Genomic DNA, 22179 nt, shown 5'->3' on the forward strand with positions numbered 1-22179 from the left:
AGTGGCAATCGAACGATTTTGGGGAGAAGACCGAGTTTGAGCTGTCAGGATGGGGTATCTTAAATGCGTATGGTCGATTACAAGTCATCCGCCGTCAAGCACAGATTTTATGATCAAGCGCAATCAACCGCAAACAGCATCAATGTTACATGCAAAATGTGCATTGTTTTGAAAGAGAATCCGGCGCATCGTCTACTCCCCCGCCGCTGCATCAGCCCAAACACGCACGATTTGCCTGCTACCTATCCACCTCGAAGCACCTCACCACTCACATCCTCCCACTCCCAAGCAGCCGGCCCAGCCGTCCTCCTATCCCGTCCACCACCGGGCTGATTTGACACATCATTTACATTTCCACCCTCTCGCGACCCTCTCCGTCAGATCCGCGGTGACTTGCTTCCTCTCCCTCTCCGCCCTCCGGCTCTCATCCCGCATCTTCGCGCCGATCTCCAGCCGCCGCATCCTGGCGGCGTGCTGGTCCAGCTCGCCGATGTTGGCCTCTGCGGCCGCCTTGGCCGCGTCTGCCATTCTCCGCGCGGCGGCGCGGAATCGGTCCAGGTCCGAGTCGGACGTGTTGGCTCTCCCTGCTTTCTTGGCTTCTGCACGTTTGACCAGCTCGGAGCGGGGGGATAGAACCTCTTCAGCCTTCTCGGCCATGTCGACGCTTCTTCTGCTGTCTGCCTGGTGCTGCGGGTCTCGGATGCCCATTTTGGGCCAGTCGGACTTCTTGGCTTCTTCTGCGCGCTTCGATGCCGGGCCCATCCTGGGAGGTGGCTTGCGGTTGGGGTCCGGTTTTGTTTTGATCTGGGGTAGCTGACTGAACTGTGACATGCTTGGGAGGAACCTGTTGGGACTGGCCGTGCGTATATTTTGAAGGGTATTCGTCTGTCAAGCAAGCGATGTTCTATTTTAAGTCGGATCTATTTAACGAAGAATGACAATGAATTAATACTTTCTATATAATATTTTCCCCGGAAGGTGGCTAATAGTAAACGGCAGCGAAGAAACAATGTTTCGAAAGCCCTCACACCCCGCGTTCGGCTGTGGCTAATGTTTCAAGAAGGGGGGATCCTGAAGCAGCATCAGCTTCGCGAAGGAGCTGAAACACCGGACCAATTCACTGGCATGTCCGGTGTAGGACTAAAAGAACTGCTGCTAAACCGAGGGAGACAAAAGGATAAATGTGACTTGCAAAGCGGGAGGTGGCATGGAATGTAGAATGATTGGGCGGCTTTTCCATGATACCCGCTGTCAATTATGGTGTATGCGAATACTTCAAGAGTCGCCTTTCTGAACCCTGCTCAAGCGTGCAGGTACCGGCTCCGGGCGTTCCCAGGATTCAATACAGCTCTTTGCTTGATATATGTCCATCGTGGCCCAACCTGAGATTCTCGTCTACAGTTCCGTCGCGGTGTTTTTCTCAAATAGATAGCAAGAATAGCCAAAGGGCCCGGACAACACTTCGAAATTCCTCTCCCTTCTCTCTCTATCTCTCCCTGTCTCTCTGTCCCTGTCTCTGAAAGTGAATCTCTCTCAACCCCTGCGCCTCCGGAGGAGGCGGCGGCGGAGGCGGCGGCGGCGCAGTTGTGGTAGCCGGTGCTCTGGCTGCCCAATCCTCAGCCGGCAAATCCGTAGTCAGCGGATGTGCCTGTGGACCGCCCCACCCCATCGCAAATTGCGGAGCAGCTCCGCTCACCACGGTATTAGGAAGCCATCCCGCGTTCGGCGCCGCGGACAGACCCACTATGACCCGTGGTGGCTCGGGAACTATCCTATAATGGGGATGGGGTTCTGGAGAGTTCGGTTGGTGAGGCCGATCAGGCCGATCAGGTCGGGTGGGAATCGGGGGTATTGCTGGCCGTGGGGAGCGACGGACCTCGTTGCGGAGGATTGGGCTGTGGTCCGCACCTCTTGCCGATGTTCGGGGGACAGTTTCTCCTGTTGTTGGACTCCAAGGTTGAAATGCGCGTGGGTGAGTCACTCGGTCTGCTGGCGGCCGTGGGTGTGATGGCGCTCGCTGTACAACTTCGACATTTCTACGTAAGGCAGGATACCTTCTATTGAGCTCAGCGACTTCTTGGCTGCCGGCATCGGACTCTGCTTCGTCTACCTCGCTGCCGGGTCCTGCGCCCCGTCTTCTCACATTTGGCTGGTAAGGCTGAGGAGTTTTACTGGGTGAAGTGTCCGACATGCTTCGGTGCTGATGGCTCAAGGGCCAAAGCCTGCAATGACAGGGCAGAAATTGACGGGAGCGCACCTACTGAGCCATATGTTGTTGCAAGCTATAGGAAGTGGCAAGAGCAGAAGCAAAGAAGAAATTGAGAGCTGATGACGAGTCTTTCGGACTGTAGTATTAGCAGGGGGGGGGAGAACTGATATAGGACCCGTCATGAAGGCTGGCTTTGCCAACCATTGGCAGAGATGGAGTTAAATCGAAGCTATTTTGAAAACGAGATGTGTGAATACTACCACCTCTTCGAGTTCATCCCGGTTTGAGGTCTATTGCTCTTGTGTTGAGTGGCTCACAGGATGACATTGTGAAACACGGTTTTGAAAACAACCAATGTTTGATCACAGGCGCGGTCGCACTTTGATTAGCTGTCATAGTTTTAGTTCTGCTTGCTGAACAGGCTGCAGATTATGAGACGATGACCGGAGAATTTTCCGAGCCACACATTATTTAAATGCCCTAAATTGCTGGCCGGCAAACCCATCCGCCGCCCCGGGAGGACACATGATTGACACCTCAATCAACAACCCTTGTTATCCTAACATGTCTTGTCAGTGGCAAAGGTGTCAATTAAATCAAACCCGAATACCGCGTGTCAAACTCCCCTATAGCTATCCCTTCTTCATAAGCCAGTTGTTCGCCGCTTGGCCCAGGGACATTGTTTCCTTTTGAGAATGTTGTGGTTTTATCGGGAATTGAGCGTTCCATGAGCGACATGCTCTTGCCGTTGGGTGTTCTATTTCTTGAGGGCGAAGCAGACGAGCTCTTCTTGTATGCCAGTGTCTTTCGAAAAGAGGACTCTGGTCTGGATACGGGCGGTACGGAGGTTTGATTTAGCGGAAGTAGGGAGTTGAGAGCAGTACCTTTCGGTACCACAGATGGAGAATTTGCTTGAGTTGACGCAAGGATTGAGGAAGATATTGCTGAGTTAGTACTACGTGATGTTTTCCGCGAACTGAGCTGGTGTGGTTGTGCCCCTTGTGTTGTGTGTTCCTCAAGCAGCAACTTCAGATCTGCGACGGCTGCGACAAGCGGATTGATTTGCGACATATGACCACTTCTGTCTTCCGTAGTCTCGGTGCATCGACCTACGTAACTTTAGTGACAATACGAGAGGAAACCTGGGTCGGAAGGCGTCGGAGCATACCGTTCTGCAGCAGTGACAACTCTTCTGGCGTAAGGTACAGTACCAATGCTTGGTGGGTTGGCGGAGTCGGTCTGATTGGGTGACGGCCTCCATTATTCCGATATAACGGATCTTCCCCAAGCTTCAATTCTTGACGTTTCTTTTTATACTCGGCTCCTGCCTCCCTATATTCCTGCCCAGGGTTCCCCGGCACTCTCTGACAATGCCAGGCATGGGCCAGGGTCAAAGATCAAGAGCTCAACGATGCTGACGGTCGCGCACGTCTCTCCCAGCGAGGGCCATATCTGATCTACTCCCGAGGCGGAGGAGGATGGTATGACAAACAAGGACAGTCGTACATTCAGTGGAACTTCGGAAGTCCAGAAACTCGCTATCTTTCCTGGAGAGGGACCCCCCTGGCTGGACTGGAAGGATGCTCGAAGACGATGAGAGAGCGTTCTCTACAATGCCAGGGTTATTATGAAGAGGGATCCAAGAACAAGATGCACCATCTTACTATCTCCAGAGTCCAGGAGGATGTGACGAAGGAGAGGTCAGTGGATATGCCCATCTGGCCGAGTTCATAAGGGCATGGTTGCCTCTTTAGGCAAATTCGGATTACTGGCTCTTGGTTTTTCGCGGGCGTCTAGACATACTACGTAGGAGGCCACCGTAACAGCGATCCAGTACACATAGATCGATCCGCATCTCGATATCACCGCTGCTGTTTCTTGAAAGCTTTCTTCGTCTGGACAGGGTCATCCCCCCTGCCGCCTGACTCCCATTCTCTCGTATACAACAAATAGCTTTACACGGCGAGGTGATCCAAGATATCTAAACTAGTCGTACAGGGTAATAGAATCGAAGAAGCCGCTTCACAAGAACTTGGTACCACGGTGAAACTCTCACCAACGCCCAGCTCTCTCACTGAACCACCTCACAACCGCCACCTCTTATTCTCTATCTCAAGAGCTGCTCAATATCCCTCAACCTGCCGCTCCGCTCCTCGCCCCTCCTCTTCCTGCCCCTCCCCTCCTCCTCGCCAAAAGCCTGCCCCATCAACTTCCTCTTCCGTGCTTGAACCTCCAAAACCTCCTCCTCCACACTCCCCTCCATCACCAACCGCATAACGGTACATTTCCTCTTCTGTCCCAACCGATGCACGCGATCAACAGCCTGATCTTCGATTGCGGGGGCCCACCACGAATCGGCCAGTATGACCTGATTTGCACTCACTAGATTGAGACCGACGCTGCAGACGGAGAGGGATGCGAGCATGATTTTGCAGTCCGGGTCTGTGTCGAGGGCGCGGATGGCGGTGTCGCGGCGGGAGGCGGGCATTTTGCCGTCGAGGCGGGTGAAGGGCAGGTTGTGGGTTTGGAGCTGGGTCTGCACGACGTCGAGGAAGGAAGTCCATTGGCTAAACACCACCGTCTTAGTGTCCTTGGCATTCTGCGAAGCTTTGAGGATTTTGATGAGGGCTTCGATCTTGCTAGAGGTGATGTTGGGGTCGATGTCTATCTCTTCTTCATTATCGCCTTCGCCGAAGCCGGCGGCAGGTGGCACGAGCGAGGTGATGTCTGGTAGCTCGTTGCGACACATGGGGCATTTGTGCTGTTCTTGGATGACGCGTTCGACGCATCCGTTGCAGAAGACGTGGGCGCAGGCGGTGATCATGGGGTCTTTGAACGAGTCCATGCAGATGGGACATTCTTCTTGGCTGTCGATTTTCAGTTGCAGGACGTCCTGTAGCGCTCTGCGGTTTGCCTGGTTCTGGACATCGACCACCTTGTTCTCTTCAACAAGAGCTAAGATGCGGTTGACTCGATCTTCGCCGCACAGCTTCCAGTGGTTGCAGCATTGGCGCATCCGCAGGAGGACTTCGAGCAGATTTGTAAAAGTCTTGTTATTACCTTCGTTGTGTTTCATCTGATCGACAAGGCCTTTGGCTTGAGCACTGAAGGCATCGTATTTCTCGCGTTCATGCGAATGGAATTTGATCGGGTATTTATGAGACACCAATTCTGGCAACCTCAGATCGATAAACTTCATGTCTTTCATCCGACGAAGACAGATAGTAGACATCAGTGCTTGTAGTAGAACAGTGGCGTTTGGATCCCCGCTCTTCAACGGGCGGATCAGCGTACCATTGAAGATGTCAAGTTGTTCCAAGCCACCAGTCAGTCGCAAGAATTTAACATGTGAGTAGAGATCCTTCAGATTGTTGACAATGGGGGTCCCAGTCAATATCCAGCGAGCGTCAGCCCGAATAGCACATGCAGCTTGCGCCATTTTGGCTTTAGGATTGCGGATCTGGTGACCTTCATCAAGTACAATTCGTCGCCAAGAGGTGGAAAATAGTCCTTTGGCTGCTGGAGTATGGATCGGCTTTGATGCACCGTATGGGAAAAGCTCGAGGGCCATGGTTTGATATGTGGTGATGACGATGTCGTACTTGGCGAAATCTGCCTCCTTCAGATCACCTTTGGAGGCGCCGTGGTAGATGAGAACCTTGGGTAAATGATCAGGTTGAACGTGTCTCTCAGCCTGGGTACTCCAGTTGCTCATTACACTGAGCGGTGCCACGATCAGAGTTGGCCTGCCAGCACGGAAATCGTCAGACATGATCAGAGAGATGACCTGAATAGTTTTCCCAAGTCCCATATCATCTGCAAGGATGCCGCCTTTGGCTAGCGTCGGAGCACTACCAGTGAAGAAGTTCGTGGCAATGTTCAAGTAGCCATTCTGCTGTCGTTTCCACAATTGAACCACGTCAGACGAAGTTGTTGGAGGTAGGGTGCACGACTCTTTGCTCTGCATCCATTTCAGACCTTGACGCTGGTATGGCAGTAGTTGAGTCTTCAATCTCGCAGGCTGATCTGCCATTGGCATCGCAGAGAGCACATCTTCTCCAGCTCCAAATTTGTTTACCACGTCTTGCACCTCTCTGGGATTGTAGTTCTGAGCAGTTTCCATGACCTGTGCTAAACTTTGCGTTGGTTCACCAGCTCCTGGCATATTAAGATTCGCGTATCGTGACGAACCAGCATCGATTTGCATCGTATTAGTACCCTTTCTGAGACTGTTGCTATTTGCCTTGCGCGCCTCTTTCAATGCCTCCTCCCGTTCCTTTTGCTTCCTCTTCCTTTCTGCTTCGGCACGATTGTGCTCAGCCACAGGCAGGTTAAGAGCAATCATCTGCTGCTTCAAGGCTGCACCGGCAACCGGATCTCTGGTGCCAAAAAGTTTAAGCCCGATTGGACAATCGTATGTGCCTTTCGGCCCTGTCAGAGCGCCCTCAATGAGCAGCGCCTTTGAATCCATTAGAGGAGCTAGCCTCGCCGCAGTCTGACGGTTGAGGTGCCCAATCTGATCACCCATAACATTGCTGATGCGAATAGCATTCGAATCGTACGGATTTCGCGGTTCTCGCTTCACCACAACATACTCACCGAGTGTTGCGCGACCAGTATAGTACCTAACGCCCACAATCTTCGTGTTGAAGATTCCGTAGAGCTCGAAATCGTGGTAGGCGTCATCATCATCCTCGTCCAAAGTGAGGTCGATCTCGCCTCGTACCTCTTCTTCATCCATCCAATTATTGCGAGTGCTGGCATCTTCGTACGTCTTCTTCCCAGTTATTATCCCTGGATTGGGAGTGTACGGCGCCTGAGCATAGCTTGAGTGAGAAAAAGATTGACCTGGAGACTGTTGGCTTGACGACGGAGGTGTCGCATATGGAGCCTTGGATTGCCCTGCGTATCTCTGGCCTGCCTTATTTGGAGAGTACCGACCTGATGGTTGAGTAGCAGATGGTCTGTACACCGGATGGCTGTTCTTGCTCGCTTGGGAGGCTGCCTCGGCAGCACGGGGCGCTTTACGTGGTTGAGAGCCAAGCGAGCTCTCGAAACTATCTTCTGCGTCGCTGCTCTGAGTAAGATCCACGACATCTATTTTTCGCTTCGGTGCATTCGGTGCCATCTTGTGTAGAGGTTGAGAGTGGAGAATGGACCTTGAGACCGTGAAGAATCAGTTCCCCATGAAGAACAGAAAACCAAACCTTCATTGTAAGCTCGGAAGAGTCATGAAGGAATGATTTCCAGGATAATCTTGGATTTTGCTTCAAAGGAGGAAAACAAAAAACGCGACGAGAGGCTTCTACCGCCAAGAGAAACATCGCGTGCTCACGTGATCTTCACAAAGATCAGTTTCCATGTCTGCACAGAGTATAAAAGAGGTTCATCAGTAGCTAAGCGCTCCTCGTTCTGTCCAGTGTCTATTTGGAGAACCATGGGACAAGTCAGAGTATGGCATGTCCTGCAGAAATGCATGGACAACGCCTCCCGCGAAGGTTGAGCTATTTTGCCTCCAGAACGTCATGACGGTGCTTGCAGACTAAGTTAGGTCCCCAATCTTTCTTTGTTCATTTCTGTTATCATCTCTCAACGGCATAAAGTCTTGAATTTTCTTACCTTTCTCAAAATGTATCATCAGGAGCCTAGAACATACAGGGAACTTCTTGATCAAAGAGAGCACCTCTTCCAATCTGCCCTCGCCAATGGAAACATCGAACCTTTCCTGTATCCTTGGGACACCGTTCCTGCTGGTATTCTGGTGTTGTCGGTACTATTTCTTCCTAGACTCCGGGCAAAATACTCAAGATGGGCTTCTCGTGTTGCATTCGTATTGGTTACCCTTTCCTGCATCTCTGTAATGCGCCGTTGTCGAAGTCTGGGTCTGGCTAGCGGATATGGGATTGGTCTAATGTGTGTCTGGGGCATTATCTGGAGTGGTGTCTTGCTGGTCTACAGTGATCCAAAGGCTGCATTTCAGAGGCTGGAATGCAGAGACAGGAAGAAGGAGGAGGAGGCAGTGGCGGCTGTATCAAGCATAAACGGCTCGTTGAATTCGACCAAGCCAGCTAATTCAAGCCTCAGGAACAGAAAGATATATGGCGTCGTAGGTGGAGCTCATGAACCCACGGAGGAGGACAAAGATCTTCGAGAAGACACAGACAAGTCAAACCATATCTTGGTCTGGCAATCTTATCCAGACGGCTTCCGACACCGACTCGATTGGGTGACCGACTTGTGCACCAGCTTCCGCGGTCCAGGTTGGAGCTGGCACAACCAGACCCTCCCAGCAGCTGACTATCCTAACCCTTCTATGCTTCCCACACCATCATCATCAACCAAATCACTCATGCGCATTGCCGTTCGAGACTTCTTAATCTGGTATTTTGTAGTAGATACCGTCAAGACAGCGATAATGGCAGACCCATACTTCTGGGGTGTCGTCTCCATATCTTCACCAGGTCCAACCGTCACCTACCTACCGTCAATAATCGCCAACATCGCACCCTTCACAAAGCTCTACCGGCTTTTGCTCTCCCTCCTCGCAACCGTCTCCGCCCTAAGGACGAATTTGTCGAGCGGCAGCCTCTTCTTCGCCTTGCTCCTTCCCCTCCTCAATCTCCACATCTACACCCGCGCTCCGCTCCTCGAACCACTCCTCTACCCACCCTTCTGGGGCAGCTTCACCACCAGCGTGCTCGACAAAGGCCTAGCCGGCTGGTGGGGAAAATGGTGGCACCAGCTCTTCCGCATGGGAATCTCCGAACCCTCACGCTTTCTCATCGAGAAATTCGGCTGGAACCCGCGGAGCCAGAAGGCAAAGCTCCTGCAACTCTTCACCGCGCTCGCCATCAGCGGCACCATCCACGCCGGCGCGAGCTACACGACCTTCAACCCCCAAAGCCGACCGTGGTCTGGACCATTCGTGTTCTTCTTCTCCCAAGCCTTCGGCATTCTGGCTGAGCAGTTCGTCTTCAAGACGATGGGTGTTTCAAATCTCGTGCGGAACTGGCCGAGGACCCTGAGGAGGGCTGGGACGTTGGTGTACGTGATGGCGTGGTTCTATATTACCGGGCCGTGGTTGGCGGATGATTTTGCGAGGTCCGGGATTTGGCTGTTCGAGCCGGTGCCCGTTAGTTTGTTGAGGGGCCTGGGGCTGGGAGCTGAAGGGGAGGGGTGGTGGTGTTGGGCTAGGGCGTGGCCTAGGTGGTGGAATGGGGTGGAGGGGACGCCTTGGTGGAGGAAGGGAATTGCTATCTAAATTGGATGTAGACTGAGATGGGAGCTGGTTTTAGGATAATAGGTACTGAATACGTCTGGATCGTTTCTAGGCTGGTTGTGTCAACATAGTCTATCTCAGAGCATATCTTCATCATCATCCTCATCATATTCCTCGTTCTCCGAATCTGTCGTCTTCAGATAAAGAGGAGGTATGGCGGAATCACTGTCACTATCCTCCTCCTTTTCTGCATCCACGTTCTTGTTCTCAAACATAGTATTGACGCCCTCCTCTGGTCTTGGAGAAACACTTGTGGCTCTGGCCTTGCCTTTGTCTGGCGCTGCCCCACCTGCACCGACTTCCACCTGCATTGCGGGTCCTGGATTAACAACCATTGCTGGTGTCGAAGCAGAAGCACTCGGGCTCGTCGCTGCCAGCTTTAAGCCTGGATTGGCCTCTCGATCGAGCTCACTGCCTCGAATCCGTTTGCTTGAGGTGTCCTCTACTTCGTGGTTATCAGTTGAGTCGAAGTTGCGCTTCGCGGCATGATTCGAATGCGAACTCCCGTTCGTCTGCTGTGGAAGTGGCTCGATGTTGGCTTGATTCGAAGTGACAGTGGTTTGCTGAGGTTCGACATTGGACGCTGTCGCCGCCCCATCTTGCATGGAGTCCCCTAACCGGTCTAGAATATCGTTCTGACTACCTAAGCCATGAACTATCGGCTGTTTTGGAATTTCTGGGTCTGGTCCCTCAGAAGATACTGCGTCCTTAGAGTGCTCCAACTCCACCCCTGCATTAGAATCCGTTTCTAGCTCGTAAGCTGATGCTTCCGCTTCTCGAATCACAGGCATTCTTGGCCTCAACAGGCCTTCGGTTTCAAGCTCGTCCTGTGACGTTCGGACTAGAAATGGCATAATGCTTGGTGTTGCAAACTTGCCTGTTGTCCTGGGAGCTGGATTCAGGACGCTTGCTAACAATGCACGTTTCTGATCCTTAAGTATAGCGGTACGATCAATCTGTGCTCGAAGCGAATGAGGAAATGCTTTGGCGGGTACGTGTTCAAGCAGCTGACACATAAATTTTAAAGCTGCAGTCTGGATTGCCGAGATTTGCGGTTGTGATTTGGTGGTCCTCTTTGAAGAGGGTTGTAAGAACGAGTCAGCGTGCCCATTAAGCAGAGGCTTAGAGTTCAATCCAACTTTGCTCTGGTCGAGTGGCTCGCTATCAGAGCTTCCTGAAAGGATATCTTTGCAGCATTGCTCGGCGATTGCAGCTAGTGGCTTGAAGCTATCTTTCGTCGTGGCAGGGCCGGTAAGTGGCATGAGAATTCCGAATAGGTTATAAGTGGCTTTGCGAATGCTCTCGTTTGAGCTTTCTGACCCGAATATCCAGAGACATTGCTCGACAATAGTGTGACTTGCAGGCCATATACTGGAGCCAATCGCCTGCACAAGTGAAGAGAGCAGATCTAGTGTGGACTGGTGTATCTCTGGAAGAATAGCCAACAGCTCTTCTCGTTCTTCTCGTTCAATTTCAGGGTTGAAGCGAACATTCGTTTGGCTCTCTTTGCTGTTTGCCGGGACTCGCAAATGTAGCAACCGTGAAGTCAGATCCAGAGTGAGCCCAAGAGGTAAACTGACCACTTGCGACGTTTGTGAGAGGAGGAATGTCTTGAGAAGTCGTAGTAACGACAACAAGACCCTCGAACCTTGGTAGACCCCTTCCCAAGGCGGGACCCCAAGCGGGTCGTTTTCTTTGCTGTGAGGTAGTCTGTCGAAAGTCTTACGCACAGAACCCTGCCGGCGAGCGCTGTCGGAAGATTCCCAGTCTTCAACGACAGCTCGAAGAACCTCGTCCGCAACGCCGTGAAGTGATGAAACCACTGCTTGATAAGCCTTGAACCACTGCTCGTGGGCTGTATTTTTTGGAGCGCAAAAATGAAGGGTCACGAAAACAGAGTGCACGAGACGAGTGATGCCATCGGACGTGAACTGACCACTGAGATGATTGGCCAAAACAGGGTAAAGCTTCGATGCGAAAGGTCGAAACGTGCTGGGATGGTCAGGTATGAGATGAAGCATACATTGAAGGACTGTCTCGAGATATGGAATCGATCGAGTGGACGGAGCTTCATCACTCCTGGATGGGTGTAACCCACCCAGATTCAAGCACACTGTTACAAAAGCTGGTAGCAGCGGAGTAGTTACCTCGCGTATCAAAGTTGGATACTGCTGAGTCAAGGAGAATATGCGTGTAATTGTAAGGAGGCAAAGTCGCTTCGACGACACCGGATCTGGTCTATTCAGAATAGCTAACAAACCTCGCAACCAAGGCTCGCACAATCCAAGAATCTCTCTCCCCCCAGCCTCAATAGTGGCCTTTACGAGGATGATAGCAGTAAATCGTCCTTCAGCGGACCGGTCTTGAAGGAGTGAGGCTAATCTCGCTTTCAATTTGTGGGCCTGCAATGACAGATCATCAACCCTGCCAGCGGATAGACCTGATGTAGATTTCAGGGTATCCGCGCAATCCAGAATTGAAGAAGCTAGGAAACCGGCAATGTGAGGCAGTTCCTTTACTGGTGTATTGTTCAAACGGTGAGTGACGGCTCTTAATGCACCAACTTTGCTCATTGTGATCAAGAGAAAGGATATGCTTGCGGGAATCTCAGAATGTCCGTGCTCTTTCAAGAGAGAACTTGATAACCGTAGCAGTGTTTAGACACTTACACAAGTGGATTCCTAGGAGATAATTTGGGTGCTCTGTTAAGTACTGTACACTGCAGTGCAAATCTCTTGCAAATCCTTGGCGTCTTATTGAGAATTGCTGGTGCCGCGTTGTCTTATACTTGTATCGAAATAAAATTGAGTTTCGTCTGAAAGAATACGGCGCCAGTAACTCCGCATAACCTCCCCAAATATCTGCAAGTTTCGCAAGTTCAATGTACAGTGAAGAAATCGAGCTTTGACTATTAGCGCGGCATTGACCTTGCTGCAAGACGATTGACCTGGACCCTGGGTAAACAATGGCTACAGACCATTGAACTCACCAGTGCATCCACAGGAACAGCTGGATAGTGCATTTAACTTGCACAAAGGCTGTGCTCATGTCAAGACAAAATGTTCACGATACTGCTGGAGGCGCGGCATAGATATCTACGCAGACACAGTTAGCAAGATGCTCGTGCGTCTAGATCAGCCCGAATCTAGTGACTAAGGCTAACTGAAGTTCAGACTCATGATAGCGAGAAGGCCCGTCGATACATCGATCTCCTCGACACAGCTCGTTGCGGTGGATTGTGGGATGAAGTCCCAGAGTTGGTGAGAAAGGTCACCAAACATGCACCGCAGAGATCATGTACCATATATTCCACGATTCCTGGAGATATTGGTGCAACCAGCTAATTGCTGAACATAGGTCTCATCCTCACTGCGACGACCGAGCACAAAGTCACAAGGTATATAACCCGCGTGTCGGGTCTCACATCGTCCACGTCAAGGTCACAAGCTCCTGAATTGGCCCAACTGGCACCTCCACTTCTCTCCTCAGTTGAGTCTCAGTCGCATCCCAATAGCGATGTCTTGCAATGTCAGACCTGTGTTGCGCAGATACATTGGTTGTTGTCAGAACCAGGCTCCGCAGTTTCGAGGTTACCAACAGATATTACTTGGCTGTTCTCGGAGATATTAAAGGTACAAAGTTCACCTTCGAATTATACAACCCTCTGTATGTTGAAATGTGTTTACATGAAAGCTCTTTTTCTGTGCCAGAAAGGCGATATCTCTGGCAGTCTCGAAGTGTCCAAATCTGCTCTTCTGTGGTTACATGAACACGAGTCTAAATTATTGTCGCACCCGCAACTACGCGCATGGTCAGAGCAGATTCTGGCGCATATGGCACTGACGGCAGTTGAAGGAGCCCATCTCTCTTCAGAAGCACATGAACAGATCGACATAGCTCTGCAAGCGTTCCGACAGTGGGCAATTTCCAGTGCAAGGAGCAAAGAGACGCTACGAGACGACTTTGGTATTGTACGACCACTTAAACAAAAGGTCGAAATTTGGAAAGCATATTATCTGTTTCTTTCAGAGCTCTTGCAGGATGGCATTGATCATCACGTGCTTGGAGAGAAGCATACTCGGCTACACCAGGTCGCTGAGCTTCGCCGGATTGAGTCTATTTATGAGAATGAATTACTACGCGTAACTCGTTTCCCTAAGGCGAATGAGTCCAATCAAGCTATTGAAGAATGGGTTGGGCGAGTCATTCGAAATTGGGAAATCTTGTGTGGAAGAGCTTGGCCGGAGTCAGAATTGGGCGAGGGGGGTCGTGACGCCTATGGGAGGAATGTTCTTGATATACTTTACCGTGCAGCAACGAAGACCTTCCACTCTACCCTCATCCTTCGTCGTCTCTTCCAAGTTCACAAAGCCCTTGCCGACTTCAGTCTCGCATACAAAGCACTCGATGCCTACCTCGAACTGGTAGATCGTGGTAAAGCCAGGGCTCAAAAAGCTTCAGAGAGTCTAACAGGTATCGGGGATGAGGAGAGCATTATCAGAACCATTGCTGAAGGCATCGAAGGGTTGTGTATATTTGGGAGAAGGGACCAGGCAGAGAAGGCATTCAGGCTTACTGGCAAACTTGGAGAATGGATTGATGATTTTACAACGAAAAGATCAGAGGCCCCAACTAACCAGTCTCCAGATCTAGAGACTGTTCATGGCAATGCGCATAACAAGATGGCCGAGGCGCGGATTCTGGAAGCTGCACACAGAGCTATCGGTATTGGCAGAGCATTCTGGGCTTTGTGGACGCCATTCAACGAGCGGAGATCGATATATCAGAATGAAGCACTAGCAAGCTTCAAGCAGGCAACCAGGGTGCTCCCCGACGTTTCGCCTTCATTGGAAACCGCTTACGCACTAGCTCTTCTACTTGCTGAAACCCGTGATCTGAAAAGTGCCATTGACTGTGTCAAAGGGGCGTTGAGCACTTTTAGTGTTCAAGCAGAAGAACATGACTTCGCTCAGCAGCGTAGGACCATGCCGCTATGGCACCTGCTTGCGCTACTTCTGAGTGCTAGGCAGGACTTCAATACTGCCTATGAGATGTGCGGTGCTGCTTTCGACCAAGTTACTAATGCCGAAAACCTCCTCGACAACCTATCAACCTCAGTCAATGGAAATATGATCTCCAATAGTGAGAAGGCACCATTGAATAACGAATCGCAGGATCTTATCGGCGACATGGATTGGACAGAAAGGGAACGAATTATCGAAATCAAAATCACCGAACTTGCTATTATTGAGCTGACGGAGGGTGCGGAAGAAGCTGTTAACGGCAGTAACGAATTGTTGAGTCTCTTCTCAAAGCTCTTTGGTCATCTCGGCGTTGGCCAGGAGGAGAGACCTCAACCTAGAAGACTGACCCCTCCCGAAAACTCCACTGGAACCGCCAAAAGCCTTCGTGGGAGTATATTCGGTCGAAGGAGGGAAAGGCCAACAACGACTGCGCAGAATCATGCTGCCAATGCAGTACCATTTCTACCACAAAATATTCTCGCGCGGTACCCTACACAAAGGACTGAAGCACCGACAATCAAAGTGACTGATGAAGATTCAAGAACAGAAAAGCACAAATCACATTCTATTCGACGATCACACAGCCACAGTCGTAGCGATCGACAAAGTCATAAATTATACAAGCGGGAAGGGTTGAAGGCTGGTATACTTCGCCGTCACAGCAGATCTGCTGAGACTAGGCCAGCTAGTAGCATTGTTTCCAGTCCCCGTCAATCATTCGAGACAGGCCAAGAGCAGATTTCAAGGCGAGCATCCATTATTGGAGCTGTACCCAATGGCGTTTCTGAAGACAGCCCGGTTGATCAACTTGGAGCGATTAGCACTGCGGAGGTTATTGCAGCCAATGCAACTCCATTACACTCGCATAACAAAGTTCCGGAAGCTAAGGTTTCGCTGCCATCTATTGGTCACAACATTGATCACACAGAGCTGCCACCACCACCAGGACATGAGAGCCAACCACCTCAACAAGACGTTCGGCTTCCCATCGTACATTCATTAACCACGTCGACTCAACCTACGTCCCGGTTTTCGAGGACCGCCGAACAGATACATGCCCATGGAATATTGGTAAAGGTATGGCTACTTGTTGCTGGCCTTTACCGGCGAGCTACCCTATTTGACGATAGTCTGGAAGCATGCGGTGAGGCAGCTAGAAGTGCATCACAAGTTGAAGCTCTTGTGGCTGCTCAAGAATCATCGATCACCACATTCACAGAGCCAGCGTGGGAAGGCGGCAAAAGCTCGAATGAAATCTGGGCAGATGTACATGCCGAGAGAGCTCATCTTGCGCTAGCGAAGGCAATGCCGCACGAGGCCATCAAGCATTTTGAGGAAGCACTCATGTGTTCTTTGGATCATCCCGAGGCCACAGTAGGTTTAAGCAACATTCTCCTAGACATCTACGAACAGAAAATACCGGGTGAGGCGCCTCGGCCTGGTTTAAATCTCGATGTTTCAGAGAAGCAGCAGCAGAGTCATGCAAAAGCCGCCACAACACAAAATGGTCCTCTGAATGAGAAGACACAGGGAGCTCATCGAGCAGGTGATGAACTTCGGAAAACACCTGCAAACCTCAATCGGCTTGCTGCGAGGGATCGAGCGTACGGATTGCTGTGCAACCTGACAAAATTGGGTTCATCATGGGATGATTCGGAGGCTTGGTACACCCTTGCTCGTGCACATGAGTGCAGTGGGCAGATTGAGAAAGCCAAGGAGGTTCTTTGGTGGTGTGTCGAATTGGAAGACAAACGGCCGGTTAGACACTGGAGAAATATAGGGCCTGGATTATACGTATTATAGTTAGTAATCAATACTCTTCATCTGCGGACATATCACCTTTGGTACCCAGGACGAAAGCCCATGGTTCGATAAGTATTGTGTGGCCTGCTAAAAGCTGTACGGACGAATACTGTAGCTACGTGGAGGTGAGCCCAAAAGACCGACAATGACCCCCAAGTGTGACCGAAACGCTTAGATAAGTGCATTGTGGGATGTGAACGGCCCATCACATTATATCTAGTATGTAAGAGGAAAGTAAATCCATTCCCTGAAGGGAACAACATGTGGCAATTGTCTGAACTATGGGGGTGAAGAAACACACTTCCCAGGCACTTCCCAGGCCCGGAGGCCTGTGGTTCACCAGTGAAGCATGGCTGATATCTCCGTTCCCACCGAATTCTCAAGCCACCAATCCCACTCACCGCCTTTCTACAATGAGTCGAATGGCCACACTATCAGCTCAATGCATCAATTGGATGTGTGTAGCTGCTAGAAATCTAAATACAAAGTTCGGATGAAATAGCTCGCGCAGGCGCCAAGACCCCACAACACCTAGATGACGGCAGAGCGGCAACACCCGTGTCAGTGTCAGGTAAATTAAGTTACTAACTTAGTGTGGATACTGGGCCGATGTTTCCTTGGCATTTCTGGGACCTCACAACTGGACATATCAACCTTCGCCTCCCCCGGACGGTTGCGCCCTACAAGCAGGATGTCCACAATCCTCCGCACCCTGCGCAACCTGCGGCGGATAGGTTTCAAGGAATTTGGCCACCAGATGCAATACATAGGTCTGTCCCCCAACTGTCCAGTGCAAAGGCCCCTCCTTCTCCTCGGGCCCATCATCAGCATTCAATCACCACCGCACCCCCTCTCTTAACCAGATCGCACTAACTCAGCCCTCCACCAGGCGACACCAAAGCCGGCACCCTCATCGGCACCGACCGCTACGGGAACCGGTACTTCGAGAACATGGAGGAGGAACTGCCCCTCCGCACGCGCTGGATCGACTACAAGGACAAAGAGTACGACGCCTCCCACATCGAACCGGGCTGGCACGCCTGGATCAGCTATCTGGTAGACCAGCCGCCGGGGAAGGATGAGATCTTGCAGACGGGCATTCGGGAGTGGGAGCCCAAGGAACATCGGATGACTGCGACCATGACGAGGGCGGCGTATCGGCCGTATTCTACGTGAGTGGATTCCTATTTGACATGTTGTGGGAGGGATGTGGAAGATCTTGCTAGGGGCGTTTCTTATTGATCGCGAAATGGAGCTGGTAAAGGACTACCTGCTGATAATATCTGGGTTATAGGGTTAAGCCGAAGCTTAGCGCTTGGCACCCGGTTGCGAGGACGAGATGATTGGGTTGCTGGTGGTGTGAAGGGGACGAAATGAATTAGTGCTACGACACTTGGAGAAGATTGTACAGATCTTTGATACATTCGGAGCTCTATTTGACCTTCAATGCTGAAAGTGCCTTTATGGGTATCATGAAAACAGCGCGCACGCCTGCTGAAACGCCGGAGACTCAGCATAAACCACCTTCACTTTCTCAGCTCATGCCTTTTGAGCCCGGACTCTTGCCGGACCCAGACCCTCACGCACCTCGTCCAACATCTTCATCCCCAACATCTCATTGCCATTCTTCCCTCTCTTGCCCTTGGCCCCCTTACCTTTACTTCCTCCAGGATGACCTTTGTCCCAGCCATCCAGAAAGCCGTCCATCATATTGTCCAGATCGCTTCTCACAGGTCCATCCGCAAAGCTCTTCGTTGAAACCGTCGATATCCTTGACTGCTTTGAGATGCCAGATGCAAGCGATATGCCGCCATCTTCATCATCGTCGAACTCGCCAGCCTCATCCAAGGCATACATCGCCTCGATCCTGTCGAACCGGTCGTCTAGCAGTCGTTGTCCGTCTGTTCGTGCAAGGGACGACGAGGTCATCGAACACGCAGACGGGTTTGTGAGAGCGCCTTTTCGACGTTTCTGTCGCAGTGGTGTGCCGCCGAGTGTGTATAATGTGGATGGAGGAGCTTGGATATCGGAATGGGGTGCAACCGAAAGGTCAGCTTTCATTGGACTTGGCTGACTGGCCTTGTCTCGTTTCAATTTAGCAAAATCACGCAACCAGTCACCATCTTCAGCGGATGCAGCCTCCGCTTCTGTACTGGAAATGTCTTCTGAATCAGCAGGAGCTGCGTCCAGCTTAGCAGCTGGTGAATCAATGTGCGATGGCTGATCTGCCGCCCTCTCTGTCACGTCTGACTCCCACCCATCATCACCCTCATCAATAATTGCTTCAAACTCGTCCAGGTCTATCTCGGCTTCCTGGCCATCCTGCGTTAGGGCCCCAAAGACATCTTCCTCGTCCTGCTCGTCGACGTAGGCATCATCATCCAGTGCTTCCAGAACCTCGCGCAACCTCGGATCCATGTCGGGCTGAAATCCCGCGATCTCGTCCGGAACATCCTGCATGTCCTGGTACGTGCGCGGCCGCGTCCTGGACGAAAAGCTCGACAAGTTCTCATCCATCAGACTCTGTGAGGCCGTGTTGCTTGCGGTATCCGCGTCGTCGAGTGAGGCATCCCGTAGCGCATCTTCCAATTTGACCATCTTGCCCTTGCCCTTGCCCTGTACCTTGACCGGTGTAGCATCCACAAAATGCGCCTCGGCAGTTCCATCGTCTACATCTCGCAGATGCTGCATATAATCATAGCTCGTGTCATCGTAGTAGATACCATAGTTGGCTGCTTCTCCCTCGTTCTCCCGCACGCTCTCGAAGTCCAGTTCATTTTCCAGGTCGGCGATATGCAGACCTTTTGTTGCTCGGGCGGAGGAGTGCGCGGATGATCCCGATACTGGGTGGAGTGTCCGCTCTTGAGCATTTTCGTCATTTATGAGGGGGTCGTCTTGGGGGCGGTAGAGCAGCTGGAAAGTAGCTGCATGGTTCTTGTCGCTGTTTGGGCATTAGCAGGCTTTTCCATGGATGAGAAGTACTGAAATTACATCCAGCGTTTACGAGGCATTGCTCTAGTGATGAGAAATATCGAGGATCTAGAATCGAGTTGTTCTCGTCGATACTTCGTGTTTGTTCAATTTGAAGTGGTGGATTGTCAAAAAGTTTTCAAAAAGTTTCCACCCCGCGGATTCATGTTGCCGCACATCTGTTTGGAGAAGCGGGACGTCATTTCTAATCAAAGTGACTTACGGAGTACATCAAACACAATTAATCTATTCGCTTTTCATCCTTTCTCTCTGCACTTCCTTGATTAATAGAGCCCCCCAGACTCGTATCGATCGCTCATCATGGTTCTTCCTAAGTCTAAAAACGCTGTAGGGTTGGGAAATAGTCTTATGAACGATCGCTTCGGCAAGGGCAAAGGTTCAGATCGCAAGAAAGTCTCGGCGAATGCAGGGGCGATTCCACGAAGAGGACCGAATGGGGAGACGTACATTACAAACGCCTCGAAAGAGGCTTCATGGGTCAAGATGCGTAGTGTCACAGAGCAAGCAGCGCTGGACGAATTCCTCTCAACCGCGGAGCTAGCAGGCACAGACTTCACGGCGGACAAGATGAACAATGTCAAGATCATACATGCCGATCAGAGGAATCCATACTTACTGAGTGCGGCAGACGAGAGGACTGCTATGAGGAAACATCAGAGGAACAAGGGGCGGCTGACTGTTCCGAGACGGCCGAAATGGGATGAGAATACCACGCCACAGCAGCTGGATGTTCAGGAACGGGAGAGTCTGCTGGAGTGGCGGAGGGGGCTCGCTGAACTGCAGGAGAATGACGACTTGTTGATGACGCCTTTCGAGCGCAATATCGAGGTGTGGAGACAACTTTGGAGGGTGATTGAGCGATCAGATCTTGTGGTACAGATCGTGGATGCCAGAAATCCCTTACTGTTCAGGAGTGATGATCTTGAACGATACGTGAAGGAGGTCGACCCCAAAAAGAGAAATCTGCTGCTAGTCAACAAGGCAGATATGATGACAGCGAAACAGAGACAGGTTTGGGCGGGCTACTTCACCAAGAAGGGCATCAACTACAAGTTTTTCTCGGCTCAGCTAGCCAAAGAGCAGAACAACGCTCGAGCGGATGTGAATGACACCAGTACCGATCTCAGCGAGGATGATTCGGAGGGTGCTGCAGTGGATGAGTCGCTGGAGGAAGAGACGAAAGGAATCAACATCCAAGACGAGACAGGAGACGACGCCGACTGGTCCAGCGAAGAAGAACTCAACAGCAGTGCTTCTTCCTCGTCTTCCTTATCTAGCGAGCAAACGCGGATCCTGACAGTTGACGAACTTGAGTCACTTTTCCTCCAAAACGCCCCAACCCACCTATCCAAAACCTCTACAGCCAAAACCACCATCGGCCTGGTCGGCTACCCCAACGTTGGCAAGTCATCAACCATCAATGCCCTCATTGGCGCCAAAAAAGTCTCCGTCTCCTCCACCCCAGGAAAAACCAAGCACTTCCAAACAATCCACCTCTCTGACCGAGTAATCCTCTGCGACTGCCCCGGCCTGGTCTTCCCTAACTTCGCAACCACAAAAGCCGAACTAGTCTGCAACGGCATCCTCCCCATAGACCAGCTGCGCGAGTTCACCGGCCCTGTCGGGCTCGTCGTGCAAAGAATCCCCCAATCCTTCCTCGAAGCCATCTACGGAATCAAGATCCACGTACGGCCCTCAGAAGAAGGCGGAACAGGCACTCCAACCGCGTCAGAACTGCTGAGAGCGTACGCACGAGCACGAGGCTTCGCCACAACCGGCCAAGGCCAACCCGACGAGTCACGAGCAGCAAGATATATCCTCAAGGACTACGTGAGCGGGAAGCTTCTCTTCTGCCATCCGCCACCGCACGACCCGGAGATCGATGGCGCGGATTTCAACCGCGACCTCTACGACTTCTCGCATCTACCCTCTCGGCGGCAGGCTTGGTTGCGCGAACACCACGCCGCCGACGATGCCGACGATGCCGACTATGACGACGCTACAAGCATGCTGCCCACCCACACCGACGCCCCATCACAACCAGCCGATCCCTCCACAGCCTCGACCGCACAACCGGAACGAGGCGCCCGCTCTAAGAACCTCGACACCCGCTTCTTCGGCCCCGGCTCCGGCTCCAGCAGCCCCGCCCACCTGAAGATGCCATTCAACCACCAGTACACGGAGCAAGGCCGGAAGCAGCTGAGTGGACGGAAGGAGAGGGCCATGGTGGCATTGGAGCGCAATGTCGATCCCAGCGAGGTGAGGGGGAATGGGAAGAAGCATTTTAAGGGGGATAGGAGGAAGAGGGGGACTAGGGGCCGTGTTGACGTAGGGGAAGAGGATTGAGTCCTACCCAAAGGGCGGACTTTGCGGAGGAGGCGGGTGAAATGGGGTGTAGGCGTGATGGCGTTGGGCAGCAGAGCAAGATTTGGCCCGGGTCTTACAGGAAGGGGATGTGCTAAGGGCTTAAAGATAGCGCAAGCGCATAGCACGGTCCTAATTATGAAAAGCGGTCGCAAGCAGCACTCTAAGCTGCGTCTGCTGTGTTATATGTATCTGCTCCTGACGCTATCTGCTTGCTACGTCTACCTCTTCTTACCTATCAGATCACTGGCTCTGTTTTTGGTAGTATGCATTTAATCTTCGTGTTTGAAAGAAGACTCGATCGCTCCATTTGCAGCGTGAGCTAGTATGTCTGCCGCATGAGTCCACTGGTCAAGCCATCATCCATCCAACCTGTGTCGGCACGGCATGTACAATGATATGAAGATAACATCGGTCCCCAAATTCAGAGCCCCTGAGCGTCGCGCTATGCATAACAGCAAGACGCCCGCAAGTAGTCGAAACAAACATGGTTTGTCGTGATGATTTGT

The 22179-nt window shown here is 51.7% G+C and overlaps 8 protein-coding genes across 8 annotated transcripts; 3 read left to right on the plus strand and 5 right to left on the minus strand.

The window, feature by feature from the left end:
- Positions 1-342: 342 nt before the first annotated feature.
- EPUS_05255 (uncharacterized protein) lies at positions 343-762 on the minus strand (the record flags this gene model as incomplete). Its single annotated transcript, XM_007807962.1, has 1 exon — positions 343-762. One exon carries the CDS (start codon positions 760-762, stop codon positions 343-345), a length of 420 nt encoding a protein of 139 aa, XP_007806153.1.
- Positions 763-1486: 724 nt separating this feature from the next.
- On the minus strand, positions 1487-2191 carry EPUS_05256 (uncharacterized protein; the record flags this gene model as incomplete). Its single annotated transcript, XM_007807963.1, has 1 exon — positions 1487-2191. One exon carries the CDS (start codon positions 2189-2191, stop codon positions 1487-1489), a length of 705 nt encoding a protein of 234 aa, XP_007806154.1.
- Positions 2192-4316: 2125 nt separating this feature from the next.
- On the minus strand, positions 4317-7337 carry EPUS_05257 (uncharacterized protein; the record flags this gene model as incomplete). Its single annotated transcript, XM_007807964.1, has 1 exon — positions 4317-7337. The coding sequence occupies one exon, from the start codon at positions 7335-7337 to the stop codon at positions 4317-4319; it is 3021 nt and encodes a 1006-aa protein (XP_007806155.1).
- A 732-nt stretch (positions 7338-8069) lies between these two features.
- EPUS_05258 (uncharacterized protein) lies at positions 8070-9470 on the plus strand (the record flags this gene model as incomplete). Its single annotated transcript, XM_007807965.1, has 1 exon — positions 8070-9470. One exon carries the CDS (start codon positions 8070-8072, stop codon positions 9468-9470), a length of 1401 nt encoding a protein of 466 aa, XP_007806156.1.
- Positions 9471-9565: 95 nt separating this feature from the next.
- On the minus strand, positions 9566-12061 carry EPUS_05259 (uncharacterized protein; the record flags this gene model as incomplete). The annotated part of the gene is made up of 1 exon (XM_007807966.1): positions 9566-12061. One exon carries the CDS (start codon positions 12059-12061, stop codon positions 9566-9568), a length of 2496 nt encoding a protein of 831 aa, XP_007806157.1.
- A 544-nt stretch (positions 12062-12605) lies between these two features.
- EPUS_05260 (uncharacterized protein) lies at positions 12606-17491 on the plus strand (the record flags this gene model as incomplete). Its single annotated transcript, XM_007807967.1, has 4 exons — positions 12606-12611; positions 12662-12785; positions 12846-16205; positions 17205-17491. The coding sequence occupies 4 exons, from the start codon at positions 12606-12608 to the stop codon at positions 17489-17491; spliced, it is 3777 nt and encodes a 1258-aa protein (XP_007806158.1).
- Positions 17492-17854: 363 nt separating this feature from the next.
- On the minus strand, positions 17855-19326 carry EPUS_05261 (uncharacterized protein; the record flags this gene model as incomplete). The annotated part of the gene is made up of 2 exons (XM_007807968.1): positions 17855-19256; positions 19307-19326. The coding sequence occupies 2 exons, from the start codon at positions 19324-19326 to the stop codon at positions 17855-17857; spliced, it is 1422 nt and encodes a 473-aa protein (XP_007806159.1).
- Positions 19327-19606: 280 nt separating this feature from the next.
- EPUS_05262 (uncharacterized protein) lies at positions 19607-21652 on the plus strand (the record flags this gene model as incomplete). The annotated part of the gene is made up of 1 exon (XM_007807969.1): positions 19607-21652. The coding sequence occupies one exon, from the start codon at positions 19607-19609 to the stop codon at positions 21650-21652; it is 2046 nt and encodes a 681-aa protein (XP_007806160.1).
- Positions 21653-22179: the final 527 nt, after the last annotated feature.

Source organism: Endocarpon pusillum, assembly GCF_000464535.1.
Source record: "Endocarpon pusillum Z07020 unplaced genomic scaffold scaffold7325, whole genome shotgun sequence".
In the NCBI taxonomy this organism is placed as follows: Eukaryota; Fungi; Ascomycota; class Eurotiomycetes; order Verrucariales; family Verrucariaceae; genus Endocarpon; species Endocarpon pusillum.